The sequence below is a fragment of the Cupressus sempervirens genome, chromosome 5 (assembly GCF_028749045.1).
Source record: "Cupressus sempervirens isolate cs-2001-9-10 chromosome 5, ASM2874904v1, whole genome shotgun sequence".
Lineage (NCBI taxonomy): Eukaryota > Viridiplantae > Streptophyta > Pinopsida > Cupressales > Cupressaceae > Cupressus > Cupressus sempervirens.
The window spans coordinates 340,620,634-340,637,984 of NC_143122.1; the positions used below are offsets into that span (position 1 = coordinate 340,620,634).

At 34.6% G+C, this 17,351-nt stretch overlaps 1 protein-coding gene across 2 annotated transcripts in view; it reads right to left on the reverse strand.

Moving 5' to 3' along the window:
• DAW1 (Transducin/WD40 repeat-like superfamily protein) overlaps positions 1–17,351 on the reverse strand; it is a 308,544-nt gene that overhangs the window by 258,568 nt on the left and 32,625 nt on the right. For both annotated transcript variants that reach the window (XM_089830229.1, XM_089830230.1), the window contains exons 2-3: positions 12,634–12,764; positions 11,767–11,851 (exon numbers count right to left, since the gene is read on the reverse strand). In XM_089830229.1, the coding sequence (XP_089686355.1) occupies positions 11,767–11,851; positions 12,634–12,764 (216 nt within the window). The remainder of the gene's footprint in view (positions 1–11,766; positions 11,852–12,633; positions 12,765–17,351) is intronic.

The following is a 17,351-nucleotide window of genomic DNA, read 5'->3' on the forward strand; positions in this document are numbered from 1 at the left end:
GACTTAAGCGGGATTGTCTTTAAGAAGAATCTAAAAAATTACATAAAGGAGGGAAACTGAAAATAGAAGATGAAGAACTTCATGTTCTTAATACAAACTCCTATAAGGGCAAGAAGAAACATTTGAAGAAGAAAAGGGGAAATCAAAAGAATGGGAAACCCAAGAAAGATTTATCCAAGATAAAATGTTTCAGATGTGAAAAGTTTAGACACTATAGATCTAATTGACATGAGAATTCTAAACAAGCGAACTATACAAATGTTACTAGGGAAGAAGTTAACTATGATCTTGAGAATCATGTATTGTATTCATCACTATCAAATGAAATCTCAAGTAAAGCATGGGTAATTGATAGTGGATCTTTTAGACATATAACAGGATACAAAGAAGCAATAGACTCTATATCAGAAAAAGTTAATGGCGAAGTTACCACTGGTGATAATTCAACACATTCTATCGAAGGAATTGGAAACTACACCTTGAAACTAAAATCAAGAAATTCTCTTCTTCTCAAAGGTGTACTCTACGTAACAGGAATAAAAAGAAATCTAATCTCAATTACAGCACTTGAAGATGATGGGCATAGTGTTGCATTCGTGGACGGTAAAGTAATAACTTGGGCTAAGAACTCCTCAATCAAGAAACCGAAGTTGATTGGTCAAAGAAAAGGATATTTGTATGAATTGAATTCAGAATCAAGTCAACCGATTCAAGCCTTACTTCATGAAGCTATAGACATAAATGAAATATGGCACAGAAGATTAGGGCATCTAAACTTCAAAACCTTATCAACTATGGAGAAGATGGTTATTGATCTACCTAAACTAAATAAAGACCACACAAACATATGCAAAGGGTGCGCACTGGGTAAGAACACCAGAAGTCCATTTCATGATAGCACTAGAAAACAAATAATGTTTTAGAATTGATTCATTCAAATTTATGTGGACATATGTCTGTTCCTTCTCTTGGAGGATTTTGGTACTATATTTTGTTCATAGATGACTTCTCTAGGAAAACATGGATTTACTTCTTAAAGTGCAAAGAATTAGAAGAAATCCTAAAGAGATTTAAAGAATTCAAAACATTAACTGAAAACTTATTAGGACATAAAATTAAAACACTTAGAACTGATAATGGAGGGGAATACACCACAGATTTGTTTAAAAGGTTTTGTAAAGAAATAGAAATTAAGAGGGAGTACACCATTCCTTATAATCTAGGACAAAACGGGGTAGTTGAAAGAAAGAATAGAACAATTATAGAAGCTGCCAGAGCTATGATATTTGATCAAAATCTAGAATAATATCTTTGGGCAGAAGCCTCTTGTATTGCTGTTTGTATTCAAAACAAAAACCTCACTCTTACCTTAAAGATAAAACTCCTGAAGAAGTCTTTACTAAGGCTAAACCCAATATAAGTCATCTTAGGATTTTTGGGTGCCTCGTATATATCCATGTTCCAAAAGAAAAGAGAACCAAGTTAGAACCCTCTGGGAGGAAAGGTATTTTTGTAGGGTATAGTGAAACATCTAAGGCATATAAGATTTTCATAGCTGGACAGAAAAGTATTGAACTTAGTAGAGATGTAATTTTTGACGAAGATCTAGCATTCAAAAGAGCCCTAAATTCTAAAGCACCTTGTCCTTTACCTAGTTCTAAAAGAAATAGTAAGTCTGAGTCTCAGAGGGAGAACATCAAAGAAATTGAATATGAAATTCAAAATCTAAATCTTGAAGAAACTCAAAATTCAAAAAAAAGACCACTTTGAGCCCTTAAAACAATCGAGGAAGCTCAAGACTTTGTTGCACCTTCCAGAACAGTCGAAGAAAGCAAAAGACCTAAAAGATTCTCTAGTTATACGGCAAACATGAATGATTTGTCCAAAACAGAACCAACCGATCTTTCATATGTTGTTAAACATTTAGCCTAGAAAGAAGCTATGATAGAAGAATACCAATCTATTATAAAGAATGATGTTTGGGAAATTATTCCACAACCTAAAGGAAAATCTGTTGTTTCTTCCAAGTGGATATTTAAAATAAAGCATGTTGCTGACGGTAGCATTGAGAAGTATAAAGCTAGATTTGTAGCCAAAGAATTTTCTCAGAAAGAAGGGATTAATTATGAAGAAACCTTTGCTCTTGTTGCCAGATATACCTCTGTAAGAGCAATCCTAGCAATTGCAGCATTGAAGGGATGGAAAGTACATCAGATGGATGTAAAAACAACATTCCTAAATGGAAAGATTACAGAAGAAGTATATCTGGAGCAACCTGAAGGATTTGAAACCCATGATCCTATCGTTTTTGTTTGCAGACTCAAGAAAGCTCTCTATGGGCTTAAAAAGGCTCTAAGAGCTTGGTATGAAAGAATTGTAAGTATCTCACCGGCTTAGGATTCTCCAAGAATGAAGCCAATCCAATTTTATATTATAAAAAAGATAAAGATGATATGGTAATTCTAATATTATATGTTGATGATTTACTAATAACAGGTGATGATCATCTTATAGATCAATGCAAGAAAGATCTAACTAGAGAATTCGAGATGAAAGACTTGGGACTCCTTCATTACTTCCTAGGACTAAAAGTACGGCAAAATTCTGACAGTATCATACTCAATCAAGGGAAGTATACATTGGATATTTTGAAGAGATTTGGAATATGGAATTACAAGACTATGTCTTCTTTAATGGAGACTAATCTACATAAACTTAAAGAAGCAGCAGCAAAATCACCTTCCGTAGATTCTACTCTCTACAGACAAATGATTGGGTCCCTTATGTACTTAGTAAATACAAGACTTGATATTTGCTATGCTGTTAATGCCTTAAGCCAGATTATGTGTGAGCCAAAAAAGATTCACCTAGTTGCAGTTAAATACATCATGATATACTTACAACACACTCTTAATTTTGGACTCAAATATGAGAAGGTTGGCTTAGATTTATATGGATTCACTGACTCAGATTGGGGTAGAAGTGTTAAAGACAGGAAAAGTACTTCAAGATGTTGTTTTAGTTTAGGATCAGCAATGATAACTTGGATATGCAGAAAGCAGTCTTCAGTAGCTCAAAACTCCACAAAAGTTGAATACATTGCAGCAACAATGGCCTCTCGAAAGGCAGTTTGGCTAAGGAAGTTACTTGTGGGATTATTTGGGCAAGCCATGAATCCTATGATTATTCATTGTGATAATCAGAGTTCCACCAAGCTTTCGGTGAATCCAGTTTTTCATGACAAGTCCAAGCATATTGAAATTCCTTACTATTATGTAAGAGATATGGTAGATAGGAATTTTGTAAAATTAGAATACATTTGCACTGCAGATCAGATAGCAGACATACTCACCAAACCTTTATCTAGAGTGAAGATAGACCACTTCAGGAGAAGACTTGGTATGCTTGAATTGTAATCCATTTGTGTTTTTTAAATTATTAATAAAATAATTTTATTTGTCAGGATATTGACTGTTATAGGCTCTACCATTTGTATTTATTATTTAAGAGATGACGATCTCTGAGATAATGAACACTGGTATAAAAGACATTATGAGAGATGACGATCTCTTAGATAATGTGCTAAACAATAGAGTTCTACTATAAGATCTAGATGAGTTCAAGATAATATTGTGATATTGACATTGCTATGTCAATAAGTCACAATTTGGATAAAGGAAGAATTTTTATTATTCTCCGGGTTTATCCTGTATTCTGGTAGATCTTAAACTTAGGATCATGTTGTGATATAGGAATACCAGTATCTATGAGTCACAACTTGGATAAATGAAGAAATTAAATTACTCTTCAAATTTATCCTGTGCATTGTATTCTTTGCAATACTGTTATCACTAGTACCAGTGATTTGTCATACTATAGGTTTAGTAATATGACATTGTATCATGTGTTCTATGAAACCACATGCTAAGGAGATTCAGATAGATATAGAGTATCAATTCTTGCTTGTTCATCGTTATTGATGTTGCTAGATATGATATCTCTCAGTATGATTATCAAGTTAAGAGGGAGTGTTAATTTTGTAACTTGATAGCATATTGATCTGATAACAGATTGATCCGATCTGATATGGCATGATAAGTATCGGACTAAATCATTGCATTGTTCCCTTTATAGGATCGGCGCCTACCCTTATGTTTTTGGTTTAAGACTAATCTAAACATCATTATTTATGTTTGTGATTTATCTTAATTATTTTTGGAAAGTTGCCGACTTCTAGAGGTTAGGCAAATAAACTTTGGAAGAGACGTGTCCTTTCTAAAGGACATGTCCCTTGATTCCTATACTTATAGAGGATAACGATGAAGTCTAAGAGCACACAAAAACAAAGACAAGTCTGCTCCTTAGTCATTACTGCCCACATACGAATTGTAGAATTAAAAGACAGAATTCTGAATTACATTTCTAATTCAATCAAAGGCAATACTTTGAAGTTATTCCCAGCAAATCACAAGGAGAAGAAGATCAATCTAGTCTATTTTCATTCATAGAATTTACAGAAACTTTACAATTTAGAACTTCAGATTATTATTGTTGTCTACTATTGTCTATCTATTTATAGTCATCTTATTTGTTGAATCTTCTTTTTACAAGAAAGCGACAAAATGGGGGATATGAAAAGTTCTGAACTCCTCTAGCAGCATATTAAATGACCAACCAAGGAATACAAGTGTTAGACCAATTTCAATTCTTCCTAGGGCATTCTCCTTATTTATGATCGTTTAGGCACTCAATCAGGAATTTGACAGGAGCAACATTGTGACATGGATTAACATAATCTATATTTTTTAACTACTATGTTTAGTTTAATTTGGTTTCATTGTTTTGTATCTAGAAATGCACAATATTACAAGAAAAAATAGTTGCACAAGTTTTTGGATATGCATAGATCAATTGTTCCTATTTGTATAACAATATGAAGTGGATGAAATTTTGCATCCTTTCACTATCACAAGGTCCAAAAATATATTAAATGATGAGGTGGATTGGACAAATAATAAAGCCACACAAAACATTTTGACAATTGAAAACAACATATAGATTGAAGAATCAAGACAATCAAAGAAGAAAGTAACTATTTGTGATGGTTTACTACTTGGGTTTGACTGTCATTGACAAGAGAATAGAAAAAGTCATCATTTTGAAGCACCATCTTGTGGTTGAAGAAGACTTGTTTGCTATCTTTCATTCCAATTCCAATATCCAACTTAGATTTTCTCATTCTCGATAGTAAATCCATTTTCACAAAAACCATCATCCATTTGCATTCTCCTAGAGGCAAAGAAATTGCCATTTGAATTGATAATTGAGCGCACAATTTATACAAGTTATTTTGATGCACAAGCGAATTTGTCAAAAGAAGCTTAACCCTTTGTGGTTTCACGTTTACCACATTTTTGGAAAATGAAGGGTTTCCCTTTGAGGCTAAAGGGAATAGTGTTTTCTTGAGGCCAAAGCATAAATGCATAAACAAGTCCATTTGAATCATCGTCTAATTAACTATTCTTGATTCTATTCTTGACTAGGACCACATGTCCTTCGTAATATCAAATCATTTGGAATCTAGAAGATTCATCTACCAATGTTTGGAATTGAGACCACATTTTAGAAGGGTTGGATTATTTAAGAGGTGTATTGGATGAACAAGTCGTGTATCCAATTAATCCAGAAAGCAGCTTTACCTTTTGGATCGAAGGCAAACAATCTAATTTCAACAATCCTTTTTCTTTTTTTTGTGTCATTTCAAAAGATGCTTCAGCCACTTGACATTGAAGTGTTCACATTAAGCTTTAGGCATGGAACATAAATTCTGAAGAATTTAACTATCTAGGATTCCTAGATTGCGATTCAAAACTCAATCCATCTAGGAAGGAATGACAAGTATGTATAGCTTGGGAAGTTAAGAAGATCCAGCCACATAGATATCCAATTAGGAATTTATTTATTCACAAAGGTGAACAAAGAATGACTCACCTACATGAAACGATGCAAAGAATGTTCCTATGTTGCTAAGATACAAATAAAGAAGGCAAATGTCATCTAACAACAAGAAATCTCCTCAATAATGATAACAATGAGAAGCCAGTTTGTATAACAGAAAAAAAAATTGAGCTTCTAAGCACATGCAACACAATAATGTCTCCCTCACCTAAGCAATAGATAGAGAAATCATAAACTTGGGGAACATATATATCTCTTTAAATCACAGTGTCATTTATTACCACAGCGACTGAACACATAAACCTAGAAGAGAGATTGCTTGATTTAGTTTAAAGGCATTACTAAATTGCTATCAACAATACTTTGATACCAAATTTGAACAAACAGATTAATAAAGCTTCAACCATAACCCTCCAGAACCAAGGGAAGTCAAGCTGCAATGCATATTTGTTGAATTTGAAGAAAATTACATGTTTAAGATTACTTGTGACAAGATAATAAGACAATCAAATCAAAAGAGCTTAAATACAACATATACTCAGAATGGTTCTTGCATGGAGTGAGCTACTATTCCACTTGTTAAACTTTGTTTTCTTTTATTGTGTACATGCAAACTAAATTTTCATTCAAGTACATAAAACCAAAAGTTGGGAATGACAAAAATTTATGAAAGGAGTTTTCTACTCATAATGTTGTTAGACTAGAAGTACTTTGAAAGCATACCAGTGATGATAGTAACACTTTCTAGTAAACTTACTCTTCTTATATCGGACCACATAATGATTGCTAAGAGGTTAGCTGTTGTATTATTATTTTGTTGATTTATGATGAAAACGGAGACATGCTTCCATGTGCTCTGAATTCCGAAACAAAACTGTACACTTTCCTACTAAGTTTTCAGTGGTTAAATGAGTATCCCTACAAGTGAAACTAAATCAAGAGTTTGCAGGATTTCAACCATCTTAGACAAATGACTAAAAAGAGAGTAAATGGAACAATGGCTGTGATTGTAAGCATGAATGGGTCATGTTTCGAATTTATGTGAAATAAAGGAGAATACTTAAAAATTGGATAAAATGAAAGTTCCCTTGTGTATTATAAAAATTGGTTCAAAGAAATCACAGTGTAACCCAGGTGTGCGCACCTGATGCGGGTGCATCACGCACTCGAGTACCCCCGCCAATAGCTTTTCCACCGCCACACCCCTGCCGCACCGATCGAGCACTCGGGTGGCACGTGGTGCTCGGGTGCTTCTCGGGTGCGCAGGTGCCGAGTGCTTCTCGGGTGCTCGTGAGGTGCTTCCTAGGTGCTCGCAGGGTGCTCCGAGAAGAGGCCCAAAAAAGTTTTTAAAAACAAGTGTTTTTGCATTTTTTTTGTTTTTGTTTTTTAAGTGTGCTAACCCTAATTGGGTGTGGGTCCCATGTGGTCTATTTGAAGGCTTAATAAGACCAATAGATTTCATTTTCATTTCACCATTTTGGAGCAGCAAGGAGCTAAGTGAGAAAGAGTGTTTGGAGGAGCTTGTGAGAGATTAGTGGGTGGTTTTGCAAGGGATTGCAAGATCAAGAGGAGCAAGAAAGTTTGATTTGGCAAGTATCTCCTCAAGTTCAAGCCTTCAAGGTAGGGTTTTTTTATTTTACTTAATTTTTTTTGTTTTAAAAATCAATTTATAATTTTTAAATTTAGTATTTAGTATTTACTATTTAGTTTTACTAAGTTACTTTCAAGTTTCATTCTTGAATCTTGTTGATAGTTGATAGTTCTTAGTTCTATGATTTTTTATTTTATTATCTATATTAATTTTTAATTTTTTTCATTGTTCTTAAAATAAAAATATGGCAATATGGCATATGCTGAAATGTATTTAGAACGTATTTAGAAATAAATACGTTTCAGCATATGCCATATTGCCATATTTTAAGAACAATGAAAAAAATTAAAAATTAATATAGATAATAAAATAAAAAATCATAGAACTAAGAACTATCAACTATCAACAAGATTCAAGAATGAAACTTGAAAGGTGAAAATAACTTAGTAAAAGGTTTCAGCATATGCCATATTGCCATATTTTTATTTAGTATTTACTTTTAGTATTTAGCTTCATTTTTTAATACTTTAAATTTTTTAATAGTAAATGCTAAAATTAAATAGTAAAGTTTTAAGTTCTAAATTATTTTTACTTGGGCTGAAATGTATCATGATCATTTTTATTATTTTATTTTCATTTTGTGAAATGTAGTTTTATAAATGGCTTCTAGATGCGGCCAAAGTGCAGAAGACGTGGAAATTAATGAGCCAAGTGCATCTGATTATGAGCCTGAACCTGAGCCTGAAGGAAGTGATCATGGGGCTGATGTAGGTGGTCAATCTGAGCCTGAGGAAGAGCCTCCTTATGTTGCACCAGGGGTGCCTTCTACTGATTGCCCTTCAAAGATTTTGAGGAAGTATGCTAGGGGTCCTTATGACCCAAAGTCCCCTCTTAAACAGTTTGCTACAAAAATTTGCCCTATACCTTCAGGGGGTGGCACACGCAAATGGAAGTGCAATATATGTGGAGCAAAATGATTTGGTAGCATTACAAAAGTTAATTCACACCTTCTTTTTTGAAGTGGCTATGGTGTGAACCCATGCATATTCTTGTCAAATCCTGAAAATGCCAAATACAAAATTGAAATGAATAAACTATGGGGCATTCCTAATGATAGTGATGTTCCAGTGCCTAGATCTTTGTCTGCTAGGCAACAGGTACAGCAGTTACAAGGGCAGCGAGATACATCTACTCATATCTTGCATCAGAGAGCAAGGACATGTCACCTACACCATCATTCTCCTCACCTACACACAGTTTAGCAAGGGACAGCAGTAGGGGGGAATGGAAAGCAACTACAAGTCGTAGTGATAGTAACCCCATTGCTCATTTATTTAAAATGCATGCAAGGAACCGATTAGAGGATGTTGTTGGTGATTTCTTCTTTGCCAATGGCATCTCTACACGTGGCTCGATCTCCCTATTTTGTGAGGATGATGACAATGGCAGTGAATGAGGGAGAGCCATCATATGTGCCACCAGGTGACCACAAGCTGAGGACTACAGTGTTGGATAGAGCCTATGACAAGGTTGGGATCTTGATGGAGCAAATGAAAGCATGTTGGAAGGAGTCAGGTTGCAGCATTATCATGGATGGGTGGACGGACATTAGTCATCATCCACTCATCAACATTATGGTTACATGCACAGAGGGCCCATACTTTTTGAAGGCAGTTGATTGTTCAGGGCATCGTAAAGATGCTGATTTTCAGTTTCATGTGCTTAGGGAATCCATTGAGGAGGTTGGACCACAAAATGTGGTCCAAGTTGTGACAGATGCAGCACATGTGTACAAAGCTGCAGGGAGGCTTGTTGAGGCAGCTTATAGGCATACTTGCTCCATGTTGTGTGCATGCCATGAACAATACACTCAAAGACATGGGGAAAATACAATGGATTAGAAAGGTGGTTAATGATGGGAGAGAGGTGCAGATGTTTATCTGCAATCACCATACATCACATGCACTTTTCAGGAGCTTTGCAAAGAAGCAATTCCTGAAACGAGTTTAGACTAGGTATACATCATATTATATTCTCTTGGAGAGAATGATTGAGTTGCAAGAGCCATTGCAACTCATGGTTATGACACAAGAATGGAATCGATGGCCTAAGTCCGGAATAGAGCAGGGGAAGAGGGTAAAGGAGACAATGAAGAGTGATAAGTTTTAGAGTGATGCAAATACATAGTCTCCATCATTACTCCAGTGTTTCAAGTGATCAGATATGGAGATCCAGATTCACCTAGCCTTGGAGAGGTTTATGAGTGCATTGATTCCATGCTTGGGTAGATGAGGGCTGCTGTGCGTGAGAGAGACCCCACTCTAGCATTCTATATGGAGCACATTGAGCCTATCATTCACCGCAGGTGGGAGAAGTTGAACACTCCTCTGCACATGGCTGCCTATGCATTGAACCCGAAGTGGTACATACCTAGACCTGGTAGAGTCACACCACTTCAGGATGATGAGGTGAAGAATGGGTTCTTTCAATGCATTGCCAAAATGTATGATACTAAGGCTGTTAGTGAGATTCGCACTGAGTGGTCCGAATTTGCTAGTCTTTCAGGTAATCCTTAAATCTTGATTTAGTGCTCTAAACTCTTTATAATTATAGGTTCCTTTAATAATTAATTGTTACTTTACTTATAACTTTATTTAAGTTATTTATAATTTTAATATTATGTTGTAAACTTTAAAACTTGTAACTTGTAGGATACTCGGATATTGCAAAGGCGGATCTCAAAACCATGGCACAAAAGAATCTCATTTTGTGGTGGAAATGTCATGGGTCACAAAAGCTAAAGATCACCTCACTAGCCATTCGACTGATTTCTTAGGTTTGTAATACTAATAACTAATTCCAACCCTTTATAATCTTAACTTGAAGAGTTTTACCTTGCTGATTTTAATTTATGATTCATTGATTCAATAATTATTAATCATTGATTTACCATTTATCATTTGTTACAAATTGTATAAACATTTGTTTGTAACTTGTAAGTTGTAACTTTCAACTTTGTTATCTCAGGTGTCTAGCTCCTCAACTGCAGAGAGGAATCAGTCCACCTATAGCTTCATTCACTCTGTTAAGAGGAACAGACTTACCTCTAAGAGAGCGGAGAAGCTAGTTGCTGTACATGGTTACTTGCGGCTCAAAGATCACAAGACACGCAAGTACAAGGAGAGCCCTGCAGCACAATGGGATGTGGAGCCAGAGGATCCAACTCAGATTGATGAGGATGCCGATGCAGAAGCCAATGTAGGGCTAGTTGGTGTTCCTTTAGAGGATCAAGATCTTACCCACAAGGAGTCTAGTAGTTCCCAGAATGAGGACTTTGGCATAGGGGATGATTAGAGAGCACTTGAGATGATTCCATTCTCATTATTGGCATTTTGTCATTTTGTTGATTATACTCACTTTGATATGGCTTTGATACATTATTATTATTTCACTATTTCATGCTATTTGGCTCATTGTCATCATGAGCATCTTTATGATACATGATATTCATAAAATCATATTTGAACAATGAATTTTGAATCTTGCATCTTGAACTAAGTTAATTTGTCAAATGGTCATTAGTAATAGTAATGGTTATGAAATTTCAAGTTTCAAGTTTGAACTTATGGTTTGTAAATTGCATTTTAATTTTCTCTATTCATTGTAGTCAACTATATTTGGTATGTTAATGTTACATTGTTATATAATATATTGAAGTATCATTTCATAATTAGCATTTTCAATCATATATATTAATAATATTATATATATACTATGCAACCCCCTCCCCCCACTCCCTCTCCTCCCGCCCCCAACCCCCCCTCCGCTCCCCCACCGTCCCCCTGGCGTCCTCAAATTGAGGCTATTTTTTTCCCACAACCAAAACTCATCCTGACGTCCCCCCGCACCACCACACCCCTACACTAGGGTAACACTGAGAAATCACCAATTTATCACATTGAGCTAGAACCAAGAAGCAACATTCTTTAATATGGTTTTTAAAAAGGTACTTAATTACCCCATGGAGCTACCACAAAGTAACAGTCTTAATAATTATGAAGGAAGACATAAAACGCAACATGACAATGATTGTTTTTTAAACCTCTAAAACGCATTAGGAATATGGAAATTCATAATTGCTAAACAAAAAATGTAGGAAGAAAAATAATCTTAGCATGGCCCATCATACTGAATACTCAATAAATACATATGCTAACCTGCAAAAACTTGCAAGAGCTTGGATTGGCAGACTGTAATAATACTTGAGCCTCACCACCACCAAATAACTTGATTCTGCCATCCCTTCAAGAAAGGATACAAAAATCCATTCATTTCTTCAATATATTAATGCACAAGAGAAGAGTATAGTAAGTAATGCTAAAAGAATACCAAAAAAATATTGGGAAAGAAAAATGCATTTTTTCCCTCAAGGTTTGTATTATATTTACATTTAATTCAAAAGCATGCAATAGCTAGTTAAAATTGCATTAGTTACCAACTTTGGGAAACGCTTATTTTACAATTTAAAAGAGCCTCATTTGTGTACATATTCAAGAGATGTTGACCCAATATAGATATAAGCCCCACTCAGTGATTAAATAAATTAAAGTGAATGCTAACATTAAAATAATTTTAATGGTTGAGAATTATCATATTGTACTACAAGAAAACTAAAGGAGGTCTCAAACCACAACAAAGGAATTCCTTTGAATGACTTCATATTCTAGTACAAGAATAATAAAGGAGGTCCCAATCCATAACAAAGAAATTCCAAGCAAATAGAAATTGATTTGCACCATGACAAAGCAAACATCTATTTAAGGAAATGGATAAATCTAAATCCAAAAGAAAGGCAGGATCATCTTTCTTATTTTAATTTGAATGAACAGGTGAATTCAACCCTTCAACCTACTCAATATGTTCTGATACAAAATTAAATGCAATCATAACAGAAATTCAAAGCTTTAAATCCATTTTCTTTTTGCATTCCTTAAAAAGTAATTCTGTAAGCTCACGTCAATTATCTTTTGCTTTAAAGTATTCTCCAATGCTACCACTTCAGTATAGGAGAATAGATATGCTACCCTGAAGCTATAGCAAGAATGCCCTGGATTGAATCAAAAGCCAGGCTGGTTGAGTTTGCTGGGATCCCATAATGTGCTGCTAATCGAGGCTCTAGATCAGATGACTTCAAAGTCCCTTCAAGAAATTGATACTGGAAAACAAAAGAATACAATATTGATCTTAGGCTTTGCATCTAGATTATAAGTTATACTAAATAAAAAAGCTAACATTAACAGATATCATATAATATTGTATATAGTTATCAATCACGCAAAACAAAGACCCTCAGCATACAAGAAATTGTGATTTAATACATCTAAGAAATTTGTATTCATAATCCATCTCAAGTTCAATAAAAAATCCAAGAAGAATGCACTGTAAACATTTACCAAGTATATGACAAGACTAACAGTCATATTGCCTTCTGATCAGCAAGAAATTGCGATTTAATACATCTAAGAAATTTGTATTCATAATCCATCTCAAGTTCAAAAAAAATCCAAGAAGAATGCACTGTAAACATTTACCAAGTCTATGACAAGACTAACAGTCATATTGCCTTCTGATCAGCAACAACAAATTCTATATAATAAGATAATTTAAAATTTACATCGACTATAAATATGAAGTTATCGCCATAAAACAGGTTGTAGCAAGTTCTTTTGAGTAGTCTAGAATACTAAGTCTACAGCCAAGGGTAAAATTTAGGGAATGAATGATGCTTCACAAATATCTTCAACAAATTTTTCCTCTCTAGGATAGAAAAGCTTATATTATAATTCAATAAATATAATATATAAACACTTTCCTGCTGATTGGGTTAGATCAAATAGAATCCTTGTCATACCAAGGGCATTATCAAGAAAGCATAAAGGTCACTAGGGGCACAAACAGTAATAAAAAGAAAAGTGTCCTCACAATCAAAACTTATACAAACCATAGAAATAGAGGAGAAACTTAATCCACCCAATTAGAACAACCTTCATTGGATCCCAAAATCAAGCTACACCACCTAAGCTACCATGAGCTTAGACACACTGGCAATGGCCATAAGTCTAAATTCTAAGTGCTCTATTCAACGTTCCATCCACTATCAATTTAGCTTCCTAAATGAAAACAATATCAGAAGAATAAATACTAATCAACTCATGAATAGCCTTTTGTCTAGAGATGCTATTCATACCCCACTTTCCATGAGACAACAATCATTTTTGAGATTGGGAGAAATGGTAGTCAATGGCTTTTGCTGACCCAAATTTCACCAACCTCTCACAAAGTAATTTTGCATTCTCCTAATCCTTTTTATATCTCACTATAAAAAAATTCTATGGAGACCCCTTTTTAGGGGTGTTTGCCATTAAAAAAGGCATGTGAGACCTGTAACATCCACTTTTTGAGACATTACGAGTAAATTAAATAAAAAGAATTATGTTAATATATTTTATCAACTCAGATACAGAAGCTTTAGATGTACCAAAAGAATATAGCAGTCAAAAAATAAATACCGATATCAATCAGTTCATCTCCATAGAAATCATATCCTTTTATATACTATTTTACACATCAGTATGGTGTGATCTGTCCAGAATATTTATACAATTCATTTCAAAATATATAGAAAGACAGTGCACCAAAAAGTTAAAAGATTTCTAACTGCAAGATTATTCTGATCCATCATTGTTGTTGCTTCTGTAATCAGCATTGTCCCATTCATCATTATAGTTTTCAGCATTTCTAGTAGTCTCATTTCTATCCTCCACATCTCTGGATCTAGTGTTCTCTTGTTCTGTATAAGTTTGAGTGTCTCTCGATTCTTGAATAAAATTCTATCATCATTCATTATCATTCCTGGGTTATCCTCCAGAACTGTAGAAGCTTGAATGTCTTTTTTTTAAATAATCATGGCTCCTTCCCTGAGAAGAGATAGAAATCTGTCTCTTGTAACTTCGATGATGGTCGTAACTTCTGTCATAATATAAAATTGTATCAGTTCAAAGTTAAACTCAGTAAGGTCTCATTTCCTATCTTGGAAAATCTCCTCATTCCTCTGCTTCCAGATGATTGACAAAATTTCAGAACCAAAATTTATTCATCTTAAAATCAAAATCTTCCACAAAGCCAGCAAGGATTTCATGCCAAGAAAGACCAATTTTTCTATTCTAAATAATGGGATGACCAAAAAACATGGACCAAATCTTACTAGCAAAATTGCACTCAAAAAACAAGCGTTCAAAAGTTTCAAGGCAATCACAAATAGAACAAATGACAGGTTGTTTACTGCAAGAAGAAAGAAAAGACCCAACAACAAGCTTTTAAGGAGTAAGATCTATCTAAAACATATTTTCTTGGAATTAACAAGAAAGTGCCAAAAACAATTCAAAGACAAAATGCCATCTAGTGGTTGCCCAATTCAATTGTAAAGGACCCTTGTTGGTTCTAACTTGAAAGACACCAAAAGTCTTTACCTTTTTAGATGTTTGACATTTTGTCAAACACATTGCAAGCAAGTTCTGATACCATTGTAAGAACCCCTATTGGTTCTAACTCTAAAAAAAATTCAGATGTTTGACATTTTGTCAAACACTTTGTATGCAAGCTTTATCTCCTTATACTTTATTTTTAGATTGTGCTCTTTAAATTTACAGGCAGCAAATCAAGCTATTGAATCCTTCTGACAATGCAAGGTTGTATAGAAATGATATAATAGCTATTTCAGACCTTTGACAAACATATACATGTCTGAAATCAACTATTACAGCTCATAGACATTAAGACAAACACTTTCCAGGCATCCCAATGAGAACCTACAGCCACTAGACATTTCTACAAACACTTGGCAATTCAATATAATTGAAAGTTTGAAACACATATCTACAGCTCAGTATTTCATCAAACAGTTGTTGTGCAACCTTGTAATTCCTCATTCCACTTCCAAACTATTTTCAATGACAGCTAATAATAATGCCAGGACATATGGTTTTGCAATTACAATGCTTGCCAATTATTACAAAAAAATTAGGAACCTATTTATGAATGAGACAGGCTAATCTCCAAACAAAATGCACTAAAGACAAAACAAAGTCAAACTTTATTTTTTCCAGATTCATGCAAATGTAGTGATTTTTTTCCAAATTTTTTGTTGTTTTCGACTATGAACTATGCAGATCATGAAGATCAAATGCTGAAATTTTCAGAAAAATCCATAACGTTTTCGATTTTTTGAAAATTAGTGAACTGTACAGTTTGTAGGGAGGATAACCACGTCCTTTATGAATGGTGTCCAAATTAGTTGCAGCAAGCCCAAGAAAATGCAATGCCAGACTTAGAGCAGAACGAAGAAGAGGGTGACATTAATTTCAGAAGTATTTTAGCTCCCCAAACGCCAACAATTTCGAACACAACCTTTCCCACTCAGTCATTACTATACACAAGTGATGCTAGCCTCAATGAAATACCCAACAGTGGAATCTAAAAGCAGAAAGTCTGAACGTCTGAATATGACAACCAAACGTCACTATCAAACACCAAATTCTAGCCGCTCAGAATGAATATAGGTGCAGGCCTGTAGACGTCCAAATACAACAGCCAATCGGATCCAAAAAACACAGTAAGCAGCAGACTTTAAGGCAAATGAGCCACCAAGAAATTGTGGTCAACTTGCAACAAATAATAAACAATTTTGGTATACAGCAACACCAAAATTGTGATCAGAATAATCAGAATTGATAATCAGAGCACAATTCACCACATATTTCAGTGATTCTAAGTGCAAACAAAGAGGGATCAATCCTCAAGAAACCCTTGTTGGAAACCTTCAACAACTTCACAAAATAATAAAAACAATAGCCAAGAGAATGAATTCTTTTTCTCCCTTAAGTCTCTTTTATAATGCAACTCAACTTCTTCCTCGCACTTTTCATTAAAGAGCCTTCATCAATACACCTCTCAATTAGAAGCTCTCATTTAATAATTTAATAATAATTTGGCCACTAAAACAATAATAACTCCAAAAATACTTATCCTTTAAATATGTCATCTGAACCACGAGTCACACCTATTATTTCCCCATGTGACCAAATGCACTTTCCTAAAATAGAAAGCATCCTTCTCAATCATCACCAGACTTGACATAAATGGAAGGTGCATGAAACTGAGCCTATATGAAGTCCAATCTAAGTCAAATGAAGACCAAGTATCTACCTTAGAAGACCCTCTATCGACAAAAAATAGCCTATGAGGATCACAATAATAGGTTAATCCCTCAAACTATGATTCTAGCAAAAATGGAGACATTACAGTTAGCCCTCCCTAAGATTGCTTGTCCTCAAGCGTTCTCAGAAACAAATAACACATCAATCCACCTGGGTTCTGAGAATAGAATCGTGTAATGTCCCTGTGATCACCAACTAGCTCTTATACCATCATAACCAATCTAACTGACAGAACCTGCCAAACTAAAATGAATCTGACAGTAGATATCGCAGGAGTGAATATCTCATTGAAAAGCAAATCCAAAAGATGAAAAAGCTTGCTTCCCCAAATTGTGCAAAGTGATTTTTCATACACACTATCTAACGCATGCACAACTAAACTATGTACCTAAAAAAATCATGCACATGAGAGTCAAAAGTAAAACCATGTGTACTCAACTCATGTACACATTTCAAAAATCCTTTGCGAGCCCTATCTAAACTCCTAATACACTAGAAGGATCCCAAAGATTGAACAAAAGCCTGCC